The sequence below is a fragment of the Mesoplodon densirostris genome, chromosome 14, assembly GCF_025265405.1.
Source record: "Mesoplodon densirostris isolate mMesDen1 chromosome 14, mMesDen1 primary haplotype, whole genome shotgun sequence".
NCBI lineage: Eukaryota > Metazoa > Chordata > Mammalia > Artiodactyla > Ziphiidae > Mesoplodon > Mesoplodon densirostris.
In genome coordinates, this window is record NC_082674.1 from 62,477,418 (window position 1) to 62,504,016 (window position 26,599).

General features: G+C 37.5%; 1 protein-coding gene across 2 annotated transcripts in view; it reads right to left on the reverse strand.

Moving 5' to 3' along the window:
• The window catches only part of EXOC6B (exocyst complex component 6B), a 730,763-nt gene extending 705,428 nt beyond the window's left edge, over positions 1–25,335 (reverse strand). For both annotated transcript variants that reach the window (XM_060118019.1, XM_060118020.1), the window contains exon 1: positions 25,041–25,335. In XM_060118019.1, coding sequence (XP_059974002.1) covers positions 25,041–25,153 — 113 coding nt within the window. In that variant the 5' untranslated portion in view covers positions 25,154–25,335. The remainder of the gene's footprint in view (positions 1–25,040) is intronic.
• Positions 25,336–26,599: the final 1,264 nt, after the last annotated feature.

The following is a 26,599-nucleotide window of genomic DNA, read 5'->3' on the forward strand; positions in this document are numbered from 1 at the left end:
CACTATACAACCTGCACAAGTGTGCAAAACAAACACGCTTAAGAATTAGCCTAATTTAGACCATATCTGAACCTCCATAGTGAATCAGAAATCTTTAAGAGGTCTGACCATAAAGCTGACAGAGGTTAGACTGACAGGAGTCTCCCCACTACATACATAACCTATAACCTCATCTTTCCAAGTAACTAATGATAAAACTATATAGCTCTGGGGTTCCAGCCTCAAGCGGATAAAGAACAGCAGGTTCTCTGACGCTTTGCTTTTCCAACAAACAGGATGCTGCTGCTTTGACTATGGATTCTAGTACACAGGAAAGCAAAATTAGTTTGAGAATTCTGCGGCAGATTCATATTCTTCATCTGCTTCTGAGTCTATTTAATTTTTATTTACTTTTTTTTAATAGGTCTGGCTGCCTATTTTGTCTGTTATATCTCTAAAAACAAGAATACCACAATAGACAAAGGTCTGATACAGCCCATCCTAAGGCCGCAGAGAAATGAGTGGTCTCATTACTAGCAACTAGTTATTTTAGTGACAATATACTAACTTGAATGAAATATTCTTTAAATTTTTTTATATGATGAACAGAACCTAATGGTGCAAAACCGTAATACCAGAAGTAAATCTGCTCAGGTATACAGCAATTTGCAGTATTCTGCAGCCCCACTTTACTCCAGACCAGACAGATGACCATTTCTTCTTCATTTAACTCTTAAAAGAGCTATTCCAGAGCCATCTCCATGTATGATTGGCCTTAGAAGACTAGCAAACTGAGGAAAACCAAAAGGATCAAGGAAGTCTTTCAAAGTCTTTCTAGCAACTGGTAATGCAATGATACTTTTACAACTCTGCCTCAAGTATCTTGAGAAATTTCTCCCTGCTTCTTCGATCAACAAACTGTGGTTATTTAAAACTGATTGAGGGACTTCCCTGGCGGTCCAGTGGTTAAGACTCCACACTCTCAAGGAAGGAGGCGCAGGTTCTATCCCTGGTTGGGGAACTAAGATCTCGCATGCCACAGGGTGCGGCCAAAAAAAAAAAAAAAAAAAAAAACTAATTGGAAGTGACATGGAATTTGTCCTCCTACTTTGTCAAAGACTGCCAGATAGCAAAATGTAAAACTTCTGACCAAGTTTATGTAATGACATAGGAAATAAAACCACAAAAAGGACACCTGGGAACTTTTTTAAGAATTAATTTATTATAAACTTCTGACTTTTTTTTAACAAGTCTGGTTAACAAGGGCAAATTCTGGGTCATGCTGTCCAAATTTGATAATGGAGACAATGACAGTTTAAATCTGGTATACCTTTGGGAGGTTGTTTTCCCAGCTTTATAAATTCTCAGAACTTTGTGTACTGAAATGAGGCCACTTCAAAGTACTGGTCACAGGCCCCCATACTGTACAACTGATTTAAAAGTTCAAGCTACATAAAGCCTTAGAAAGATTTTCTTCCTCCAGAATTATCTAAAAACCATTTTGCCAATTTACCTCCTCCACACAATGGTCTTTCTGATTGGACAGTAGGGCCTGAGTCACTATTTTAAAGAACAACATTTTGATCATCCTAAGGAAAAAAAAAAAAAAGCAGTACATTACTAAATAATCCATTAGTATTATACATACTAAATAATTCATTACAATTACATGCCAGCATCCTCAATGAATGCAATGAATCATAAGAAAGAATATCAATTGCATGAGGCTTTTATGGACCCTTACTTAAGACTCTCAGTAAAAAATTTATGAGCTCAAAAAAAAAAGTCCTTACAGTCTATTCCTAAAATTTGGCACAGGAGCTGGGAACTATAGGCAAAGTCTTCTGAAACATCAGATGATAATTTTCAGTGAGATAAATAAGGACTTCTTTTATTGTTATTTAGTCTTATACCCTAAAAATTTGAAAACTCTCTTGGTTGAGCTGAATGTATGCCTTTCTTCCCCTTTCTTTCCCTCTCCATCCCCAGCCCCAAAGGGAATGGAAACAAAAGCTATATCTTATATGCTTATACAGTTTTAGGTGTGACCTCAGAAAACTGACCTTGCTGCCTAATTAATGCCAGAAAGGATAATTTCAGACCAACTACAGGCAGTCCCTGATTCACTTAATAAATAAGTTCCTGGGAGCATACGTATGAAGCAAATATTTGTAAATTAAAGCAAAAATTTCCAGAAGTAATACAGCTGATTCTGAATGTTTATGGATGAATTGATATGATGTCTAGGATTTACTTCAAAATTAGCCAAGGTTGCCATGGGGAGAAGGGGTAGGCAGTGACAGAATTAGATGAAACAAGATTGTTGTGTGTTGATAACTGTTAAGACTGTGAGAAGGGTACACAGGAATTTATTGTACTATTGTCTCAATTTTGTTTCAAATTTTCCACAGTAAATTAATTTGGAAAGAAAAAAGAATAAGGCAAGAATTGGCTGCACCTATCAAAGTTTTAAATTTACAAAGCTTGTATTCAACAAGCCCACATTTAAGAATCTATCCTACAGAAATACCAGTATCAATATGTAAACAGATATTTATGAGAATACAAAATTTTCTGTAAGAACAATGTGGGCAGGGAAAAGGAGACCATCTAAATGTCCATCAAGAGAGGAGTACGTAATTCCATACAACAGAATATGCTGCAGTCATTAAAAAGGACAAAAGTAGAGCTAGAAGTTTCAATTCATAAAGATACCTGACATATTTATATGTTAAAGAGAAAAAAACAGATGTGTATCAAAATGTATATGGTAATTCCCAGCTAAAAAGAAAAACTATAAGACTATGTATGTATATATAAATGTATGTGTATATACATGCTTATATAAGCATAGAAAAAAGTCTAGAATACTACTCATCAAACTACTAATAATGCTTTGAAGGGGTAACTTTAAAGTGGGGAAGAGAGGAAAGTTTACTTATATACTTCTAAATTGTTACTTTTTTATAATAAACTTATAAAATTGTAAAATATTTAAAAGCCATTACAGGACTTCCCTGGTGGCACGGTGGTTAAGAATCCGCCTGCCAGTGCAGGGGACACAGGTTCGAGCCCTGGTCCGGGAAGATGCCACATGTTGCGGAACAACTAAGCCCGTGCATTACAATTACTGAGCCTGTGCTCTAGAGCCCATGCACCATAACTACTGAAGCCCGCATGCTCTAGGGCCTGCGTGCCACAACTGCTGAGCCTGCGTGCTTCAACAACTGAAACTCACGCACCTAGAGCCCATGCTCCACAACAAGAGAAGCCACTGCAATGAGAAGCCCGCTCACTGCAACGAAGAGTAGCCCCCGCTCGCCGCAACTAGAGAAAGCCTGCATGCAGCAACGAAGACCCAAAGCAGCCAAAAAAAAAACATTACAGTTTAAAAATAAAGTACCTGGAACATAAAAGTTACTCAATTAACGAGAGAAAATTTTAAAAGAATTGCCTAGGGACTGTCACACACTCACAGATATGACAAAATAATTTCACATAAAATAGAAATAATAAAGTTTAAAGGAAAACCATTTAAACCAATAAACTTTTGAAAAGTTTGTTTCAAAAATATGAAAGAAAAAGAAGAAATGCAAACACTGGGACACATATGAATAAGACTTCTACAGGATAATCATGGATAGAGAAAACTGAGGTACACTGCATAAGAAATGACTAGCAGTGAAAAACAAGGGAAGAGGGAAAAAAAGACAGAAAATATGTGGAAGGAAAATTAGGAGATAGTGAAAGAGTTCCATAAATGGGAGAGGGTCACCACATCGTATGAAAACAGTATTGAAAAATGAGGGATGGAGAACAGGACAGGGCAGTTAGTAGCTATGGAAAATCTTCTTTAGACTTTTCCTTCATTTTTAAAACTCTAGTGAATATCCACTATTTAACGTATACTGGCTTCAGCCTACAGGATAACAACTTGAGCCAGCATGAGTTAACTCTGGCTTCCAGAATTCTATTTCAGTGTGATGAAACAACCACATGCATTTATCTTCCTCCCTTCTGAGACCCCATTAAAGGAAAAGGACAAGAACCTGTAGCTAACAAGATATAGCAACAAATTTCTGGAAGAAAAGCTGTCAAAAGGCAGTAAGAATGAAGCAGAACAGTACAAAAAAGAGCCTAGAGTATTTGCCAAGGGAATGAAATCCAAAAGGGAGTCTGGGTACCAGCCATAACCATGGAGAAGGTCCGGATTTAGAATGCCAAGAATAATGGAAGCACTGAAAACAAACAGATTAAATGAAAGACTTAATACAGAACAGTCAGACCCCTACACATGCACCCCATACGTGGGTATTCCAGCAGCCAAACACCTGACAAGGTATCAGGGGATTTTTCTCTGGAGAAATTATGTAGCCTGAGAATATATTTAAAACCACTGAATTGTACAGTTTAAACGAGTAAATTGTATAGTATGTGAACTATATCTCAATAAAGCTCTTGTGAAAAAAGAAAAAGCACTAATTTTCCTTTTCTTCCATAATGGGAAATCAATTAATACTGCCTAAAATTGAATGTAATTTTTTAATCACAAATATAGAAGCTGACTTTTTACTCTAAGTTTAAAAGATCTTTTAAAAATGAACATTATTTGTGATGAAAATACATTTACCTGAAATTCAATAATTATATAAGTTTCATTTCAGTTTCCTTTTCAAGTAAAATTAAATGTAATATTTGTTATTAGAAATAGCATTATAGTATATCCAATTTTCATGAAAATTATTTTCTTCTTCTCATCCTTCTATTTGTATATTTGTGTGACGTGATGTTGATCTGGAATGATGATCACCTAAAGTTAATGATGGTTATTTCTCAGAAACAGATTTCTGCCAGATATGTACTTGTGTCTTCTTTACACTCTTCTGTACTGCTTGATTTTATTTTTACTAATAAGCATGCAGCATACTTATAAAAAGAAAAATAATTTGAAAATTAAAAGGCTTATAATAAGACTTCCACTTCTGGAAAGATGAAGCAGACATAGTTTTTCCTACTCCTCCCAGTAAGTATAACTAAAAACTCTAGACATTATATGTAAAACAAAAATTAAAAAATCTGAAAGGTGGAAAGAAGGCAGCAAACTGGCTTGGGACCTCAGGACAAAAAGAATGACACAATGGTGAGTTCCCTCTGTTTTCTTTTTGCCTCATATCCCAGACTTGGAACTGAAGAGACTGGCAACCCAGAAACACGAACAAGTGCAAATAAAAAAAAGCCCCAACAAAAGCTTGCTCTCTCTAGTCAAAAGATGACAAAAGAGGCAGCCTAAGACAGAAAATATTTATACAATCACCCTTGCATTCAAGATAAACACCACAGTGGCGGAGCGGGGCGGGGGGTACTGTGCCCTGCCCATACCCATATCACCACAGGCAGAAAGAAAACCTAGACTTCCACCCTCACAGATAATAACAAACCTCAGTCAACACCTCAGTCAGGGTGTCAGAGAAGGCCAAGAAGGGATCTGGGACTTTCATCCCCACCAGATGTTTACAACCCACACCACGGTGTCGGCAAAGACCAAGTATGGAATCAGAACTGCCATCTCCAGCAGTAATGAGGGGCCCCTCTCAGGTGTCAACAGAGGCCAAGTGGACACCTACCTCCGCCGAGCAGTAATGAAGCAGTAACCCACATCTTCTCCTGCCAAAGTGGTGTCAGAGAAAGTCAGCTAAAAGAATAGATTTAAATGAGAGATGTACAGATTTCAATTAAAAATCATTCTTCATACCAAGAACCAAGAAGCTGCCCAACTATTGAAAAAAAGACAATCACTAGGTGCCAAGACGAAGACAACAGAGAAGTTAAAATTATGAAGATTTTAAAGTGGTCATTATAAAAATGATTCAACAAACAATTATGAACGTGCCTGAAACAAAAAAAAAAGAGCCTCAGAAAAGAAATTCGGGAAATGATAACCAAATGTAGAGTTTAGAACTGAAAAATACAATAACTGAAATTAAAAACTCAGTGGATGGACTCAAGAACAGAGTAGAAGGGACAGAGGAAAAACCCAGTGAAACGAAAGATAGAACAGAAGAAATTGCATTAACAGAACAACATGAGAAAATAAACTGAAGGAAATGAACAGAGCCTCAAGGGCTGTTGGACTATACCAAAAAATCTAACATTCATGTTACCCGAGTCCCAGGAGAGTAGAAAAAGGGTGAGGCAAGAAAGTACTTGAAGAAATAATGGCTAAAAACTTCCCAAATTTGGCAAGGGATATAAACCTACAGATTCAAAAAGATCAGCAAATCCCAAACAGGAAAAACCCAAAGAAATCCATGCCAAGACACATCATAATTAAATTCCTGAAAACTAAAGACAGAAAAAATCTTGAAAGTAGCCGGAGGAAAATGACATCTTTCCTATAAGGAAAAAATAATTTGAATGACAACAAATTTCTCATCAGAAACCATGGAGGCCAAAAAGAAGTAGCACAGCACTTTTCAACCAGAATCCTACACCCAGGAGAAATACCCTTTAGGAATGAAGGGGAAATCAAAACATTCTCACGTAAAGGAAAACTAAGCCATTCCCATGTAAAGAAAATTTGTTGCCAGTACGCCTACTCTAAAAGAATGGCTGTAGGATGTTTTCTAAATGGAAACGAAATGATTTAAAAAAAAAAAAAAAAAAAAAAAGGAGACAGAAAGAAAAGAAAAGCTTGGAACATCAGAAAGGAAAAAATGACACAGTAAGCAAAAATGTGGATAAATAAAGGGATATAAAGGGAGGTAAGGTTTCTTTTTTTTTTACAATTAACATTTTATCTATTTATTTATTTTTGGCTGCGTTGGGTCTTCGTTGCTGCACGCAGGCTTTCTCTAGGTGCAGTGAGCGGGGGCTACTTTCCGTTGCAGTGCACAGGTTTCTTATTGTGGTGGCTTCTCTTGTTGCGGAGCACAGGCTCTAGGCACGTGAGTTTCAGTAGCTGTGGCACGCAGGCTCAGTAGTTGTGGCTCACAGGCTCTAGAGCACAGGCTTAGTAGTTGTGGCACACAGGCTTAGTTGCTCCACGGCATGTGGTATCTTTCTGGACCAGGGCTCAAACCCATGTCCCCTGCATTGGGAGGTGGATTCTTAACCACTGCGCCACCAGGGAAGTCCCAAGGGGAGTAAGTTTTCTATACTTCACTCAAAGTGGAAAATGATGACACTAGTAAAATGCAGGAAGTTAAATAAAAACAACGCTAACGCTAGAGAAACCACCAAGAAGGGTACACTCAAAAACATTAGATCAGGGCCTCCCTGGTGGCGCAGTGGTTAAGAGTCCGCCTGCCGATGCAGGGGATACGGGTTCGTGCCCCGGTCTGGGAGGATCCCATATGCCGCGGAGCGGCTGGGCCCGTGAGCCATGGCCGCTGGGCCTGCGCATCCGGAGCCTGTGCTCCGCAACGGGAGAGGCCACAACAGTGAGAGGCCCACATACCGCAAAAAGAAAAAAATAAAAAAATAAAAAAATAAAAAACATTAGATCAAAATGGAATTCTCTAAAAATGTTCAAGTAATTCAAAGAATCACTTTGACAAAGAAAATAGAAAAACAAAAGAGAGAATAAACAGAAAACAACAAATGAAACAACAGAATTAAGACTTAGCATATCAATAATTACATTAAATGCAAATGTCCTAATTACACCAGACAGAGACTGACAGCATAGATGAAAAAACACACCTGTATGCTATGAGCAAGAAATTCACTTCAAATATAATGATATAGGCAGGTAAAAAATAAAAGAATGGAAAATGATATATCATGTAAACAGTAATCAAAGGAAAACAGGGGTAACTATATTATCATCAGATAAAGTAGATTTCATAGCAAATTACCAGAGACAAAATAGGTCATTATATAATGAAATACTCAATCCACTAAGAAGACATAGCAATTCTAAATGTATATGTACCGAACAACAGAGTTGCTAAACATGTGAAGCTAAAGTGGACAGATCTGAAAGGAGAAATAGACAATTCCACAATTATACTTAAGAGACTTCAACACCTCTCTCTCAGTTGAGACAGACAGAAAGTTAGCAACGATACAGAGAAATACAACACCATCAACCAATGGGAATCTAATCGACATTCATAAAACATTCTACACAACAGAATATACATACTTTTCAAGAGTCCACAGAACATATATCAAGAAAGACCACACTGTGGGCCATAACACAAACCTCAACAAATTCAAAAGAACTGAGATAATACACAGTATGTTCTCCAACCACAATGGAATCAACCTAGAAATTGGTAACAGGAAATATTCAAACCCTTGGAAACTAAACAACACACTTCTAAATAATTCATGGGTCAAACAGGAAATCTAAGGGGAAATCCAAAAATACACTAAACTGAATGAATATGAAAATACAACATATCAAAACTTATAGGACACAGGTAAATCAGTTCTGGGAGAGATATTTATAGCACTAGAGATATTTTATAGCATTATAAATATAGAGATATGTAGCATTAGAGATATTTTATAGCATTAGAAAAGAGAAAAAAACCTCAAATCAATCTTTGAAGCCCCCATACACCTCAAGAAACTACAGAGCAAAAACAAACAGTAGGAAGGAAATAATAAAGATGAGGGTAGAATTCAGTATAATAGAAAACAGAAAAACAATACATAAAATCAAGGAAAAGTCTGATTCTTTGAAAACACCAATAAAATTGACAGATACCTAACAAATTATCAAGATAAGGAATGAAAGCACAGACATCACTACACACCCTGTAGCCATCAAAAGGATAATAGGTCTTCCCTGGTGGCGCAGTGGTTGAGAGTCCGCCTGCCGATGCAGGGGACACGGGTTTGTGCCCCGGTCCGGGAAGATCCCACATGCCGCGGAGCGGCTGGGCCCGTGAGCCATGGCCACTGAGCCTGCGCATCCAGAGCCTGTGCTCCGCAACGGGAGAGGCCACAACAGTGAGAGGCCCACGTACCGCAAAAAAAAAAAAAGGATAATAAAAGAGAACTATAAACGCTTTTGACATAAATTTGACAACTTAGATGAAATAAACCAATTCTTCAAAAATCACAAATTATCACAATTCACCCACTAGAAAATATTAATTTATATAGCCCTAGAACTATGAAGGAAACTGAATTTGTAAGATCTCCCAAAAAATAAATCTCCAGGCCTAGATGGTTTAATTGGAGAATTCTACAAAATGCTTAAAGCAGAATTAATCTAATTACGAATTAATTCTAAAGTCTCTTCTTGAAAATAGAAGAGGGAAAAAAATAGAAGAGGAGGGAGGAAACACCTCCCAATTCATTTTTCTGAAGCAACCCTATCGTCAAAACCAGACAGAGAGCAAATAAATAAAACTACAGAACAATATCCCTCATAAAAATAAACACAGGGCCTCCCTGGTGGCGCAGTGGTTGAGAGTCCGCCTGCCGATGCAGGGGATACGGGTTCGTGCCCCGATCTGGGAGGATCCCATGTGCCGCGGAGCGGCTGGGCCCGTGAGCCATGGCCTCTGGGCCTGCGCATCCGGAGCCTGTGCTCCGCAACGGGAGAGGCCACAGCAGTGAGAGGCCCGCATACCGCAAAAAGAAAAAAAAATTTAAAAAAATAAAAATAAACACAAAAATCCCTAAGAAAATATGGGCAAGGAGAATTCAAGGTATGAAAAGAAATATACAATGACTAAGTTAGCTTTATTCCAGGAAGGCAGGCTCATTCAATATTCAAAATCAATCAATGTAATCCACATGACTAAAGAAGAAAAATCACATGATCATATCAATCAATGCACTAAAAGCACTGGACAAAATTCAACACTTTTTCATGATAAAACCTCTCAGAAAATAGGAATATAAGGAAACTTCCTCAACTTGACAAATAGCATTTGCAAAAATCCTATAACTTAACACTATACTTAATGGGGGAAAGACTGAATGCTTTCTCTGGGACTCGGAACAAGGTAAAGATGTCCACATATGCCAGTCTTATTCAACATAGTCCTGAAAGTTCTAGCCAGTGAAACAAAGTTAAAGAAAAGGCATACAGATTGGAAAAGAAAAACTAAAACTGTCCCTATTGCACATGACACTATTATCAACATAGAAAACTACAAGGAATCTACAAAAAAGTCCTAGACTAATAAAGAAAGTTACAAAGATACAAGATAAACATCCAAAAATTAATTGTATTTCTACATATTAGCAATGAACATAATGACACCAAAATTTAAAATACAGTACCATTTACAATCACTTTTTTAAAAAGAAATACTGAAGTGTAAATCTAACAAAATATGGACTGAGTTTGTATGCAAAAAACTGCACAGTGCTGATAAAAAGAGATCAAAAGGGAGCTAAACAAATTGATAAACATACCATATTTGTGACTGGAAGACTCACGAAGTAAAGATGTCAATTCTCCACAAATTGATATACAGGTTTAATACAACGCCTATCAAAATCTCAGCAAGATACTTTTGTAGATGTAAACAAAATTATTCTAAAATTTATATGGAAAGGCAAAGGAGCTAAATGAGCTAAAACTATTTTGATAAAGAAGTGGGAGGAATCAGTCTACCCATTATCAAGACTTATTCTATATAGTTACAGTAATCAAGACTGTGATACTGGCAGAGGGACAGACATATAGATCAACAGAAAAGAGAGACCCCAGAACAGACCAACACAAATATGCCCAAGTGGCTTTTGACGAAGGTGCAAAAGCAGTTCATTAGAGGAAAAACAGCCTTTTCAATAAATGGTGGTGGAACAACTGGATATCCATAGGCCAAAAAAAAAAAAAAAAAGGAGAGAGAAATTTTGAAGTCTCATTGCTTATACAAAAATTACAAAATTACAAAAATCATTTCAAAATGAATCACAGGGGCTTCCCTGGTGGCTCAGTGGTTAAGAATCCACCTGCCAATGCAGGGCACATGGGTTCGAGCCCTGGTCCGGGAAGATCCCACATGCCACGGAGCAACTAAGCCCGTGCGCCACAACTACCGAGCCTGCGCTCTAGAGCCCGTGAGCCACAACTACCGAGCCCGCATGCTGCAACTATTGAAGCCTGCGTGCCTAGAGCCTGTGCTCCGCAACAAGGGAAGCCACCGCAATGAGAAGCCCGCGCACCACAACGAAGAGTAGCCCCCTCTCGCCACAACTAGAGAAAGCCCGCACACAGCAACGAAAACCCAATGCAGCCAAAAATAAAATAAATTAAATAAATGAATTTTTTTTAAAAATGAATCACAGACTTTCATTTTTGTAAAACTATAAACTTTTAGGACAAAAAAAGTCACCAGGGAAAATCCTCAAGATCTAGGGCTAGGCAAAGAGTTCTTAGAATTGACACCAAAAACATGTTCCATACAAAGAAAAATTGGTAACTTGGACTTCATCAAAATAAAAAACTTCTGATCTGTAACGGACCTCTGTTAAGAGGGTGAAAAGACAAGCCACAGAGTGGGAGAAAATGTCTACAAGTCACACATCCAATAAAGGACTAGTATCTAGAAATATAAAGAATTTTCAAAACTCAACAGTTAAAAAAATCCAATTAGAAACTGGGCAAACACCTGAAGAAGCAATTCAACAAAGTAGGTATACATATGGCAAGTAAGTACATGAAAAGATATTCAGCATCATTAGCAGTTAGAAAAATGTAAACCACAATAGTTAAAAAAGTTAAAACCACAATAAGATACTACTACACCTGTATCAGAATGGCTAAAATAAAAAATAGTGATACCAAATGCTAGCAAGGATCTGGAAAAACGAATCCACCTACATTGCTGGTGGGAACGTAAAATGGTACCACCACTTTAGAAAACAAGTTTAGTAGTTCTTCAAAAAGTTAAACATAGAGTTACCACATGACCCAGCAATTCCACCACTAGCTATATAACCTAGAGAAGTGAAAATGTCTGTTCACACAAAAACCTTTACAGAAGTATTTATAGCAGTTTCATTTTAATAGCCAAAAACCGGAAACAAGCCAGATGTCCTTTAATGGGTAAATGATTAAAAAACTGTGGTACAGCTATACCATGGAATACCATGGAATACCATTCTGCAATAAAAAGGAACTATTGATACACCACAACAATTTGGATGAATCACCAGGAAATTACATTGAGTGAAGCCAATTCCAAAATGTTACATACTGTATGATTCCATTTATATAACATTCTTGAGATGATAAAATTATAGAAATGGAGAACAGTTTAGTGGTTTTCAGGGGCTAAAGAGCAGATAGGGAAGAAGGAAAACAGCTGTAGTTATAAGAGGGCAACACGAGGGATGCTTGTGATGATGAAAATATTCTGTATTTTGACTGTCACAATGTCAGTATCTTAGTCCTGATATATTGTACTACAGTTTCTCATGACGCTACTAGAGGAGGAAACTGTGTAAAGGGTACAGGGGATCTCTGTATAATTTCTTACAAGTGAATTTCCAATCACCTCAAAATGCAAAGTTTCATTTTTAAAAAGTCAAATAATAAATGTATAGAGTCAGATCCACATTTACCATTTAAAAATGCTTCCAATAGCCTATTTTTCTATTTCCAGAGCTCTTCTCATTTCATTTTCCTCTTTCTTTTGCTATTCCAATGCCAAAAGATCTTTGTTGTACACTTCTCCCTTACAAATGTCAAGTAATTCTTTTACCTCATCAAAAACAAAATGTTTGGCTAGCTCCCTTATTTCTTTCCTTTTTTTTTTTAATGTGTTATACAAACATGTCTTTCCTAAAATCAAACTCCATACCAAAAATGTTTCATAACATGGATTCAGTCAAGCTCAATGTCTGCTGTTTTTATTCATTCATATTTCTTGGTAAGATCACATTTCATATCAATAACCTTAAAATGTTATTGTTTATTGGCACCAGAGCTTCCCCAGAAAGTGAAAGTTAGTCGCACTGCGATGATTCTTGCTTGCTTAGATGTTTCACAGAAAGCAGAAGGGAGATACAAAAAGCAAGTACAAGTATGAGGAAAGAAACAAAGCCACAATTTGCAAAGGAAAAAAACATAAAGCACTTTTCAAATATAGAGATATTGAGAACAATAAGAGCAAAGGTTTTGACATGCAACAAGACGTTAGTGCTCCACTACACAAAATCACAGTGCCAAAAGATACACTTTCGTCCCAGTTTGTCATGTTCCAAGTATATAAAAACACAATCAAAATTGAAAGCCTGTGTTACTCCACAGCTTTTTAATCAAAAACAAGTATGCAAAAGAGCCTTATTTTAATCCAAATCATCATTTTTGGCAAATGGCCTTGTCACTTATCTAATATACAATAGAACATTTGTCCAGCTTCCTAAACACTGGAAACATCTAAATACCCCAAAATGATAGAATTGTTCTTCTAAAAAGTTTGTTATTGTCATTGTTTTTGCTTTTGATTTTATCAAATCACAGTAGTAACTGAAAGTAAATTCACTACAGTGCAAGATACATGTCAATCTGATGATCTCCAAGACTGTGAATAGGAGGCATGTATTTTAACAGAGTCCTAGTCCATATGTATCATCACAAATCACATTAAGGTAACCTAGTTGGTTGCACTGTGATAGTTCTTGCTCACTTAGATGTTTAACCGGGCGATGAATGTTTTAAAGTTTTTTTATGCAAATATATATTACATGCTTAAATTTTATTTTATCAATCACTGTGCTCTTGAGACTTATACATCTCAATTTTTTTAAATTATAAATCCAGAACAGGGTAGGTTCCAGACATTCCAGGTAAATAACCTCCTTAATAAGGCATACATTTTCCAGGAAGTATACTCTAAATTACACAGACAAAACATCTATGGTTACTTTATTTGTTGGCAATTTTTTAAATGGCCAAGGTGGGTTGGTCTTTAACATCAAATTTAAGACTGTTAGGAATAAAATTATGGTGGCTTTAACGGCATTTCTTTCTTTCTACAACACAACCCAAATAACTTCTAAAGAACCTTGGCCCTATCCTTAAGTACTCTCTCTCTCACTCTACTTCTTTTGAAGGAATAGAGTGGCTTATCCAGGTTCTTCAAATTTCATAAAAAAATAATATTTCAACCCACAGCTGGTTTACTTTTAAAGCACATACAGGTCTTAGTTAACCTAGAACACATGCAAGTGATACATTCAGAAAGAAACACAAAAAAATATAATCTTGAACTCACTGATACTTGTCAGTTATCAAAAACCTTGACTACTAAAAGCAGTACTTATGAAGACTTAACGTACATGCAAGGCATACACTCTTCTAGACTAGAAATTATGAAGACTGGTCACATGAATTTTACTAAGGAAAGGGTGTATAGCATTCAAAAGATTCTCAAAGTGATCAATAATCAAAAAAAGGGGTTAAGTGGGATAATGCACCATCAACTTCCACTGTAGGTATTATAAAATCTATGCCTTGATTAAGCCAAGACAAGCAGACAACTGCATTCCCTTGACTCCCTGCAGAACTGCTTTTACTAAATTGTGCTTTGGTTATGCCATATGCTTTCACTAAAGGACAATATAAGAAACAGCCTGTCACATATTGCTGCATTTACTATATGGCTATTAAAGTTACATTATACAGGGCCTTCTTTGTGAGGACATATGGGAGAAACAGTTCTCAGAACCAAGAATAGCTGTGCTTCTCCAAAGTAACTACTTTTTAAGTTTACACCATAACTCAAACAACAAAGCATATCTCATTTTTGCACTAGCTGCCGGAAAGCCTAGAGCCAAACTGATGGCCTACCTTAACAAACATAATCTTTTAACAGCTCTCACTCTTGACTTCATATTCTCTTTCCTACCTTGTTTTCCCTCGCCCCAATTTGCTCACCATCTTTGATGTATCTATTACAAGTATTTTTTTAAATCATGTAGATTTTTGGAAACCATCTAATTCCTTTCTACAAGGCAAGGGGAAAATCAGAGAAAAAGAGAGAGAAAGAGAAAACAGTCAATTGTCAACCAGAATAAGAGGGGAAGGAGACTAAGAATAACCCCAAAACAGAGTTAAGACAAAATTAATCACCCTTCAAAAAAATCAGCCAAAATGTGAAAGAAATATTAATGCTAAGTTACCCGCAATTTGAAAGAAAACATTTAACATTCCAAGGACATCTAGGAATGTAAAATATAACATAAATATAACTTACAGATACACAAATTGCTTTCTAAAACAGCCAAAATATTAAAATATTTCATTATCATTGTCTATCTCTTAACTGACCTCTCCTTACTTCAAATATTCGAACGAAGTCCATGTAACATCAGCTAGTCAGCAAACTGTCTTCTTTGTTTTCTAAATACTCCAGCAGATACTAATACACCACAAAAAAAGGCTTTACTCTTTTCCCACAGCCATAGCAAACATCTCTAAGAAATAAGCTATTAGTCACATCAGGTTGCAAGTGTTTAAGCTCAGCTTTATTTTTAACTCAGTTTTTACTAACTCCTCCCCCGCCTCATTATTTTTGCTATCTCCCTCAAGCAAATATTAAATGTCATAGTTGCTCAGCATCTCAACCCAGATTAACACATTTCATAGAGAAGCTACTCACTAATTTTATTTCTTCAAGTTGTTTTCAGCTGGAAGCTTGATTTTGTATGTGATTCAATAAATTACTACATCATTAGCGAATACTAAAAACTATCAAATCCAACGATGTAAAGAATCAAAATATCTTTATTTTCCTCAATGACCTAATCAATATTCATACATATCATATTCCAAACTAAAGCTACGTCATAAATGTCCTCTAAAATTCTAAACTGCTTCCAAACCCATACTAAATAATTGTCCTTATCAATAATTTTTTGCAACTAATTCATATACTAATTAGGTAAATGCTGGAAATTATGTAAATATGTGAATACATACCACAACATTTTAAAGTAAAGAATTTATTAAAATGTTGACATCCTCTGATTTGCTAAGAACTGTGTTTGTATGTGAAGCAGCATTATCTAATAATGTTACTGCATTCCCCCAAAAAACCTTCTGATTTCAAATTATCATAGCCTCTTGGTATAAGATTTTTTTTTAATTCTTTTAAAATGTCTGTTTATTCATGTTCCTTTATAACTAAAACAATAGAAAGGCAGGTTTGAAATTTTCATTCCATAAAAAACAATAGTTTCTTTGTTTTAGTAATCACAACCCATTTTAGTTTGTACACTCCTGATGCATTTAAGCAAAGCATAATTATCAAAGGTTCTTTACTGGTGCTCCCAAATCAAAGAGAAAAATACCAACCTTATAGAAAAATAATCAAAGGACATGGACAGACAGTACACACACACACAGAGCCTTTACACATATGAAGGGATGTTCAGCCTCACTCATACAGTACAAATAAAAACACTGAAATACCATTTGTCATTATCATATTAGCAAAAACTCAAAAGTCTAAAACACACTTTGCTGAAAATGCTATGGAGAAATGAGCAATCTCATAGACGGCTAGAAGGAGAACAAAATGGTACAACCCCTGTAGAAAGTAATACCTACCAAAGTACAGGTACACTCATTATTTTACCCAGCAATCCCACTTCTGGGAATCGATCCTACAGATACAGTATGAAACGTACAATAAGAAATGACAGACATTCAAGATTATTCACTGCTGCATTATTTTGTCCAACAAAAGACTGGACATAACCCAAGTATACAGAAATAGGGAACTGGTTGAATAAACCATAGTATATTTACACTATGTAGCTGTAAAAACGAATAAGGGAAATCTCTGCATACTGATATGGACAGATCTCCAAAATATATTGATGAAATAATATAAAACACTAAGCTACAGAACTGCATATACAGTACACTGCTTCTTTTGTAAAAGGGGAGGAGAAAATAAAATCATATATGCCTATATTTGCATTAAAAATACAATGGAAGAATAAACAACAAACTAATAAAATGAGGAAATAGAGGGAATGGGAAAAATACTAGATTTATGGTTCACATCATTTTCTTTCCACTTTTTAAATATTTCAAACCCATACAAATAAAGATAATTTACCCATTCATATTTTATTTTCAGAATTATACTAGGTAAAATTTCCAGATGAGTTTCACCAGCACTATATATTTGATCTAATGATAACTAATAAATTCTTCAAATTCAACACAGGAATGATTGCCAAATGCTACTCTCCCATTTAATTTCCCTCTGTGACTACTAATTTTTCTATGGCTTGAATCTAATTGATCAGATAACACACCAGAATAACCTTCCACTGGAAGAGCTTCAATGAAAATTTTTGTTTATTTAGCTCAGATAAAATCAGACTTGGAGCCCATTGCTGATTGAACCAAACCAGCACTGTCTTATCAGCTACAAGAGGGCTTTTTCAGTTTTTCATTTTTCCAATTTGCTTGACAAGTCAATGAAGTTATTAAAATAAAACCTAACTTTTCTTTATCAAACCACAAAAAATTCATTATCCTATTCCATATTGTAATTTAAACTTATTTAACACTATCCACCCCCTTTTTCCCAAATGTACAAAAATTTTAACTTATTACCAAATGTTAAGCTTTATTTATACAATGTGTACTTAGATCATAACATTTTAGTCACTAAAGTTATCATACTTAAATTTGAAAAACTTTAACAATACTGCAAAAATATTTAAGAATCACAGGCATTAGAGGCCAATTATTTTAGATTACGCTTTTGATGAAGAGAAAGAGGAACTCTAAAATCATATGTAATTCCAAAAAATAAACACTTCCAACATGCCGAGATTTTCAAGATTTTCAGCAGTTTTATTTTTTCCTCAAAAGCCTAGTCATATTTTTTAAGATAGTTAATCTACAAATCAGTTAATTAACCCCCAAATAATTAACAGTTCATGGTACAATTATTTTATTCTTCTATTCATTCAACAAATATTTATTGAGTACCAACTGTATGCCAGGCACTCTTTCAGGTTCCCAGGATACAGCAGCAAACAAAAGGAACAAAATTCCTCCCCTCCTGGAATACACATTCTAATGGAGGAGGCAATTAAAAATTATATATGTCAGGCAATAGTAAGTGCCACAAAGAAAAATAAAATTCCTCCCCCTTTATTCTCTATTCTAATAAATGGCACCACCATTCACCCATTTACTTAGGCCAAGAGCCTTGGAATCATGCTTGATTCCTCTCTTTCTTTAACCCCTATAACTAATCCAATATTTTGGCTCTGCTTTCAAAATATATTCGAAATCCTACTACTTCTCATCATCTCCTCCCCAACAGCTTACTGCATGCTAAAACCATCTCTTAGTTCTTATTACTGCAAATATCCCTTGACTGGTTTTCCTGTTTCTTCTCTTACTCCAATCTTCACCCAGCAGCCAGAATGTTCTTTGTTTAACTTAAGTTAGAGCATCACTTTCCTGCTCAAAACTCTCTTGTACCTTGCCATAACACTTAGAAATAAAATCAGTCCTTTCTTAGTAACACTTAGAAATAAAATCAGTCTCTTTCTTAGTCTACACTATCTGGACCCTCACTAATTTCCTACCGTCACCTCCCATTATGCTTCTCCTGAGTCTTCACACCGTGCCTGCTGTCTGGAAGGTACTTCCCCCAGAGAGCCATATGGCTTGCTCCTTCACTCTTTTCAAATCTTTGCCAGAATAACTTTTTCTAACCACCAAGTCAAAAATAATACCCCATCATATGTAACACTAACAACTAAATAACACTATTATTTTATGTATCTATGTGTTTGTTTATTCTGTGAGTGCTCCACTAGAATGTAAGGTCCAAAAGGGCAGGGACATGTCTATTTTGTTCCCTGTTGTACCCCAGAGCCTGGAAGAGTACCTGGCACATAGAAGTTATTCCATAAATATTTGTAGAATGATTGCATAAATTAATTCATGAATGACGACACCAAAATAATATAGATATATAATATATAACAATGTATAAAACTGTATATGTTAACTGAAAAAGCAAGACACAACATGGTAATATTCTTCTAATGTAGTAAAATGAATATGGAAAAAGCTTAAAAGAAATATACAAATGTTAGATTGTGACAGGGTGGTAGGATTAAGTTTTTGTTGTCTCTTCTTTTTACAAGTCATGACCTTACATTTATAAATTAAAATATAAAAATGTTATTTTTAAAAGGGAGCTACTACTAAAAAATAAGCAATTAGCAATGGGAGATCATTTCTTTCCCCTCATTGATTGTCAGGACAGTATATCAGTCACCTGAACTGCCTTTATAAAACTGTTTCCCATCTCCTCCTCCATTCTCCAGTCTATATCAAAGTAACCACTTCCAGGGTCTGATTATTGATGAATATTATATCCCTCAGCTGTATGAGTGGAAGGGAAAAAAAAAAGTCAAGAACCACTCCAAACACTGAGTTTTGTAATTAACATAACTCCAAAAACAGAAATACCTAAGTCCACATAGCAAACTCAAGGGTAAAAGGCAGATGATTCACATTATCGGAGTTACTACTACCTAGCAGGTACAGTGAAGAACGCTTTATCTCCTTTTTTTTTTTTTTTTTTTTTTTTTTTCTGATACTGTTCCTGCAATGTAGGTGGTATAATCCCCATTTTAAAGATGAGAAAAATTTGCCTACTAGGGTGGTAAACTGCTTATAAAAACAATTAATTAATTGTTTAAAGAGGCCCATGCGGTGACCAATAATGAGAGAGTGTCGTAAACCAAGGATTATGATTAACTGGTTTCTGTACAATTTAGGTAACGAGGGAGGGCAGAGGATGGAAAACAAAGCCATGTGGCCAAAGGCACAGAAGTAGTAAGTGGGGAAGCCAGTTCCCCATATTTATCAAATGACACTGAGCAAAACAGCTTTTGAAAATATTCCCCATATTTCTTTTCTGTAAGAGGCAGCTTTACACACAACTTAATTAAATAAGCAAGAGAGAAAATTGTTACTGCACCAAGAACACAGCTTTTTAACATTAAAATACATAAAGCAGGGCTTCCATGGTGGCGCAGTGGTTGAGAGTCCGCCTGCCGATGCAGGGGACACGGGTTCGTGCCCCGATCCCGGAGGATCCCACATGCCGCGGAGCAGCTGGGCCCGCGAGCCATGGCCGCGGAGCCTGTGTGTCCGGAGCCTGTGCTCCGCAACGGGAGAGGCCACAGCAGTGAGAGGCCCGCGTACAGCAAAAAAAAAAAAAAAAAAAAAAAATACATAAAGCAAAGGTCTAAAAGGAAATGCACCAAAACAGCAGCAGTGTTATATAGGAGTGCAAGTAATTCTTAATATAGCTTTCAAAATTTTTATAATGTTGACATAATAGCTTTTTTAATGTTTCAACAGTGAAAAAGATCAAATAGATAAGATCCTTTCATTAATACACCTTATGTTAATCTTAAAGCTAAGCAGTATAACACAAAACCATTCCATGAAGTAAGACAAGAATCAGTCCCTAAAGTAAACTGCTTTACCAAGATCAAATATAGCAATCACATCATTCTTATAACACAAGAACCTCAGAAATGGAAGGCAGCAATTAAGCTAAAAAAGAGAAAACCTTTATCTGAAAACATTAGAGCAAACTTCTTCCCAGGTGAGAGCACTCAACAAGGGAGGTCAAGCTTAACAGCAAAGTCAAACAAACACAAATACAGGGTCTTGAAGGTTACATTTCTGCTACAAATAAGGAATATAAATTTAATGGTAAAAAGAGCAAGATAAATCAACCAGAAATATATCTGGGTAAGAAAAATGGCAATCAACAAATGATGCTAGAACTGCATATCAACATGTAAAAGAATGAAACTGAACACCCTTCCTTACACTATAGGCAAAAATTAACTCAAAATAGATCACAGACCTTAATGTAAAGATAAAATTATACAACTCAGGAAAAAAACAGGAGGAAATCTTCATAATCTTGGGTAAAGCAAAGGCTTCCTAGATACAACACCAAAAGCACAAGCAAAAAAATAAAAACTAGATATACTGGACTTACATCAAAATTTAACTTTTGTGCAACAAGTCAAATGAAAAAACAAACCAAAAGAATGGAAGAAAGTATTTGCAAATCCTATTCCTGGTAAGAGACATATCCAGAATATATAAAGAACTCTTACAACTCAATAATAAAAAGACAACCCAAGTAAAAACTGAGCAAAGGATCTCAATACACATTGCTCCCAAAAAGATAAATAATAAGCACATGAAAACATTAACCATTAGGGAAATGCAAATCAAAACGACAGTGAGACGCAACTTCGTATCCACTAGGATGGCTAAAATATAAAAGATACTAACAAGTGGGCTTCCCTGGTGGCGCAGTGTTTGAGAGTCCGCCTGCCAATGCAGGGGGCGCGGGTTTGTGCCCCGGTCCGGGAGGATCCCACATGCCGCGGAGCGGCTGGGCCCGTGAGCCATGGCCGCTGAGCCTACGCGTCCGGAGCCTGTGCTCCGCAGCGGGAGAGGCCACGGCAGTGGGAGGCCGGCGTACCGCAAAAAAAAAAAAAAAAAAAAAAAAAAAAGATACTAACAAGTGCTGACAAGGATATGAAGAAACTGGAACACTTACACATTGCTGGCAGGAATGCAAAACGGTACAGACATTTTGTTAAACAGTCTGGCAGTTCCTCAAAACGTTGTATGATTCCATTTATACAAAGTGAACAGAATAGGCAAACCCATAAAGACAGAAAGTAGTGAGGGCCTTGGGAAGGGGGACAGAATGAAGAGTGGCTGCTAATGGGTATGGGGTTTCTTTTGGGGGTGATGAAAACGTTCTAAAATTAGACTGTGGTGACTGTTAACACAACTCTGTGAATAAACTAAAAAAACACTGAATTGTATAGTTTAAATGGGTGAACTGTACGGGATATGAATTATATCCCAATAAAGCTACTGTTTTAAAGGCAATGTATTTCACTGTTAAATTTAAAAGTCTGTTTTAAAATCTTAAATAGCAATTAAAACTGAATGTTAATTGCTAGCACCCAGAGAACAAAGTGAGGAAATGGCTTATTCTGAATAACTGATGTGAAAGAAGACTAGAGATATGTAAACGTGATTTGAAAAATGGAAATATGAAGCTATTGTTCGTGAGTGATTTGTGATCACTATTTTAGTATTAGCACTACAAGGCAAGAATCAATATTATTTTAAAAACAAGACATGCCCTAACATCTTATGGGCCTCTTTATTCATCTGCAAAATCAGGACTTGTAGTTAACAAAATAATTTTTGAGATGAAGACAGAGAAGAAAGAGATGGCTGCTTTCCCAAAAGAATTTGCTAGGCAACAGCCTCTATATGCATGGATAAGCTTGGGACTTTCAGAAATACAGTAAGTAAGGAAAGGCACTCCTTATGATACATGGGAATCAACTAACATTGCATTTACTGTTAAAGCTTAAATCAGGTTAGTTATATAATGAAAAAGTCAAGCCACTGTGGCTCCTCAAACAAAAAGGGATAAAACTGGAAGAATAATTTGGTACCACAAATTATTATTATCTAGTTCCTCTTCACTTACAAAACCTGTCTCAGGAACAGCTAAGAACCCGGTGCCTTAAAAATGCTACCTCAGAAGAAACAGGAAAGACTATGAAGAGGGATAGATTTTGAGATTTACAGTTAAGAGTAAAGTTAGGGAATAGAGCCTACTGCCTTTATCAAACCTGTTTAATAACTGTGATGGAAAACCAGGAGATAATGATTATGGAAGTGCACCCAGGGTGAAGCCTGAGATGTGAAACATCAAGTCTGTGCATGCTGCTGCCTCTGCATGGAATAAGGAAGAAAGATGAGATCATCCCCTGTGAATATGGGAAGAACAAGCTAGACTAAAGACAAAGACAGTGAATATTACTTGTATTATAGGATGTTCTAGTGATTGAACCTTGGGTCCGATAGTAAGATTTAGGGTTATCCACCAAAGACCAGACGAGGCCAAAAATGAAAAGCCCCTAATCATGATAAAAGGGAGTCAGGAAAAGCAACTTAAAGTAGTAGGATAGTGCAGCGGTTTTCAAAACTTTTTTTTTTTTTTTACCATGTCCCCTTAGGACAAAAGATCCCTAGTCCATCTACCCCAACAAAACCTGACTTTCCAGTGAAAAAAGAACTCAGTGATACCAGTGAGGCAAATCTGCGGGAGAATGGGTAACATATTTTAAACATAACATGTATACTTCTTCAGACAAGATAATGGAAAATTACAGGCCAAAATTCAGTTGAACAAATATGCATTACTATTCAGTGGAGAGCTAACATAATAAATCACAACAAACTAAATTGATAACACTAAATTAAGTCATTTATTCTATAAACGAAGAACAACAGCAATTAAAAACCGCAACCAACTCAAGACAACATTGATGGTATTCTGATGAAGAATCCTTCCTAAAAACTCTGGTAATCCCAACTGTTCCAGCAGGAGCTTTGCTTGGCTGCCAACTATATAGCTCAGCGGCCAAATTTCTTAGTAAAATACTGAAACAGCATCCTCAGTAACTCTAATAACATTTTGTTTCATGAAAACCAAATATTAATAACCATTAATAATGTACATAGAATACCAGTAAGTAGTCCTTAGTTTTTATAAAAGTAAAAATAATGAAATGCGGGTCATTCACCCTTAAGAACTCAAGAAAATGTGAAAAGAGAGGAGCATGACAGTCATGATCATAATGCAGTAAGGGACAAAAAGCAAACTACTAAGGATGGTCATGTCCCATGTCCAGGGATGGCACTGGTTACACTGTGCTAACGATATGCCCTGGAGAAGGACGCTGTGCAGGTGGAAATGAGGAGTCTAGTCTCCAGCCTGCCCCTCCTTCAAACACTTTCATGAGGCAACTCTCCCTATGAAAAAACAAGCAGTGAGTAATAACTTTTTTGAAGGGAGGAACAGCGACCCAAGACTGTACAAGGTGGGTAAGATAATTCTCTCTGTTGGCTGCGTGGAGATCAGAAGGTGCCACAGGAAGGACGAAGATAAGCTAGTTCCAGGGCACTAATAAACTGAGGGGAAAGAAAAAGGTATTTTGAAATTGCGCCTGGTGAGTAATTACCATAAAGTACTGGTAGATGGTGATCCCCAATTGAGGCAGAAAAACAGAGATTAAGAATGCAGACTCTGGATCCAGAATGCGTGAGCAGGAATCATGACTCTCCTACTTTATTTTCTCTGTGACCTTGGGCAAGTCACTTAACCTCTCTGTGCTTCATCTGTAAAATGAGGGCAATAATAGTGCCTTCCTAATAGGGCTGTTGTGCGGTTTGAATAAGTTATACTTGTAAATCGCTTAATAAATGTCTTGCACTTTACATAGTAAGTGGTACCTAAGTTTTGTTAAATAAGTTGAGGTGGGTGGCGGCTTGTTTTGACAACTCCAAATAAAATGGGGGTGTGTGGGCAAAGTAATGGTCACAGGGAACGGAGGGGAGATAACGTCTCTTCGGTGAGGAGTACCAGGAGGCTTCACATTTGGGGAGGTCGTCCTCCTGACAGGGCTCAGCGAGCACCCGCTCACAGGAGAGGCTGAAGGAAACTTCCCTCCTTCCAGGCCTAGGATTTTCAAAAACTCGATTCTGAGAAGTGGTTGTGATTCTGAGGCAAGAGTTTAATTTCCGAGCAAGAGACCGTGGGGTGAATTCTGTTTTGCCTGAAGAGCAGGTCTTGGGTCTAGGGCAGGACGGGGTTTGGGTCGGAGACAGAAGAGTGATGTCCTCAGGGGGAAGCTCTGCTAAAAGCCACCACCTGCCGGGCGCGCTCCCGCTGCCCGCGCCGGTCTAGCCTCGGAGGGAGAACGACGGCTGCCCCAGCCCCGAGGGAGGCAGGAGCCTACAGAGTAACGGGGCTGCCGGCGCCGACGGTCGGGAAGGGACTCCACGGCTGGACTGCGGAGGGGGACCCGCCTCACCGAGGGTGGAGGTCGCTCGCCTGGCTCTCCGAAGGGAGGGGCCGGCGCTGGCCCTGCGGGTGGCCGGCCGGGCGCACAGCCCCGAGGGAGCCTGCCCCCGAGTCCCGCCCGTGCCCGCCCATCTGTGGCCCCGGTACCCAGGGTACCTGAGCGTGGGCCCGATGCAGGCCGTGTCGGTGCTCTCGATCTCTCGGAGGATCCGCTCGTGCTCCGCCGCTGTCTCCAGGCTCTCCGCCTCCGCCATCTTACCCCGCTCCATAGACTGGGGGTGCCCGGCAGCGTTTGCCCTCCTTCAGCTCGGCTCACCTTTCGCTCGCTCGCGCTCTCTCTCTCTCCCTCTCTCTCTCCCTCTCTCTCGCTCTCTCTCTCTCTCTCTCTCCTCTCTCTCACCCCAGTCTCCACAGCCTCCTGAGCCTCCTGCTACCCGCAGGACGACCCCTCCCTCACATGCGGCACGCCCCCTAGCGTCACCACGTCCGCAGACGTTCCGCACAATGCCCGCTGGGATTGTAGTTCTCTGGGAGATGGGGCTCCACAAGTTATCCCTAGAATCCGCAAACACGTGTTAAAAGCTCCACTATAAGGCAGGAGCAGTTAACGACTTCATATGCAACGGAGATTAAGTCCGGCAATGGCACTAAACCTACAAATTCTTAAGACCCTTGCCTCAAAGTACAAAAGCCTCTATAGGCACGAATATTAAGAAAGGACTAGCTAGGTTTCTGCGGACAGCGATCTTACAAGTTAACAGGGAGGAAAAGCTCAAAACTGAGAAACCCGAAACTAAGAGATAAGGCATAATGTACCTGTAAGCCAGTTCAGAGAATCGAGCACAGTGATCACTTCTGGCTGCAAAGGATTCATTGAGAAACTAAGCCTGAACATTTTTAAAAGATGTGATTGGAAGGTGTGAGGAGCACCCAGAAAGCCAACAAAAACTTCATTTGCACTGGTGTGTAGAGAAGTAGTAGCAAGAGATGGGGCTGGAAAAGCATCTTGGAAAAGGAATACCGGGAAGAGAAATTTGTACTTTATTCTAATGACTCCACTGGTCCAACAACCAACTGCATCAAAAGCACTTTGGATCCTTTTTTTTAATACAGACCAAAGGTCCTACATATGGACATTCTTATCCAGGCATCTGCATTTCATAAATTCACCAGATTAGAATTTTTAAATCATATTTATTGATCACTGCTTGAGTTTTAATATATAACACAATGACTGGGAATCCACTGAAGGTTTTTAAGAAGAGTAGTGACACAAACCAAATCTTGGTCTTAGGAAACTTGATCTAAAGCAAGTGTGCAAGGTGGACAGAAATAGAAAATTTGGAGACAGGAAAATGCTATAGAAAATGTTAAGGCCTAAACCAAGGAAGTGGCAATGAGAATGAAAAAGAATGGACAAGTAGGAAAAACGTTGTAAAAGCAGAATTGGCATGATTTACTAGGTATGGGGAAGGAGGATGTTGGGTATTACTCGAAGGTTTGGAGCAGAGTAGCCGGGAAAATGGTGCCATCAACAAAAAAAAGGCACATAAGAACCAAACTGGAAGTTGAGGCTAAATAATTTATGCCATGGATAATTATGCAATCATTAAGGAGAAAGAGAAAAGACTCTATATTCAGATATGAAACTGTCTTCAAATTGTAGGGTTGAGTGAAAAAAAATGCATGAAACAGTATATAGAGCATGTTTTCAT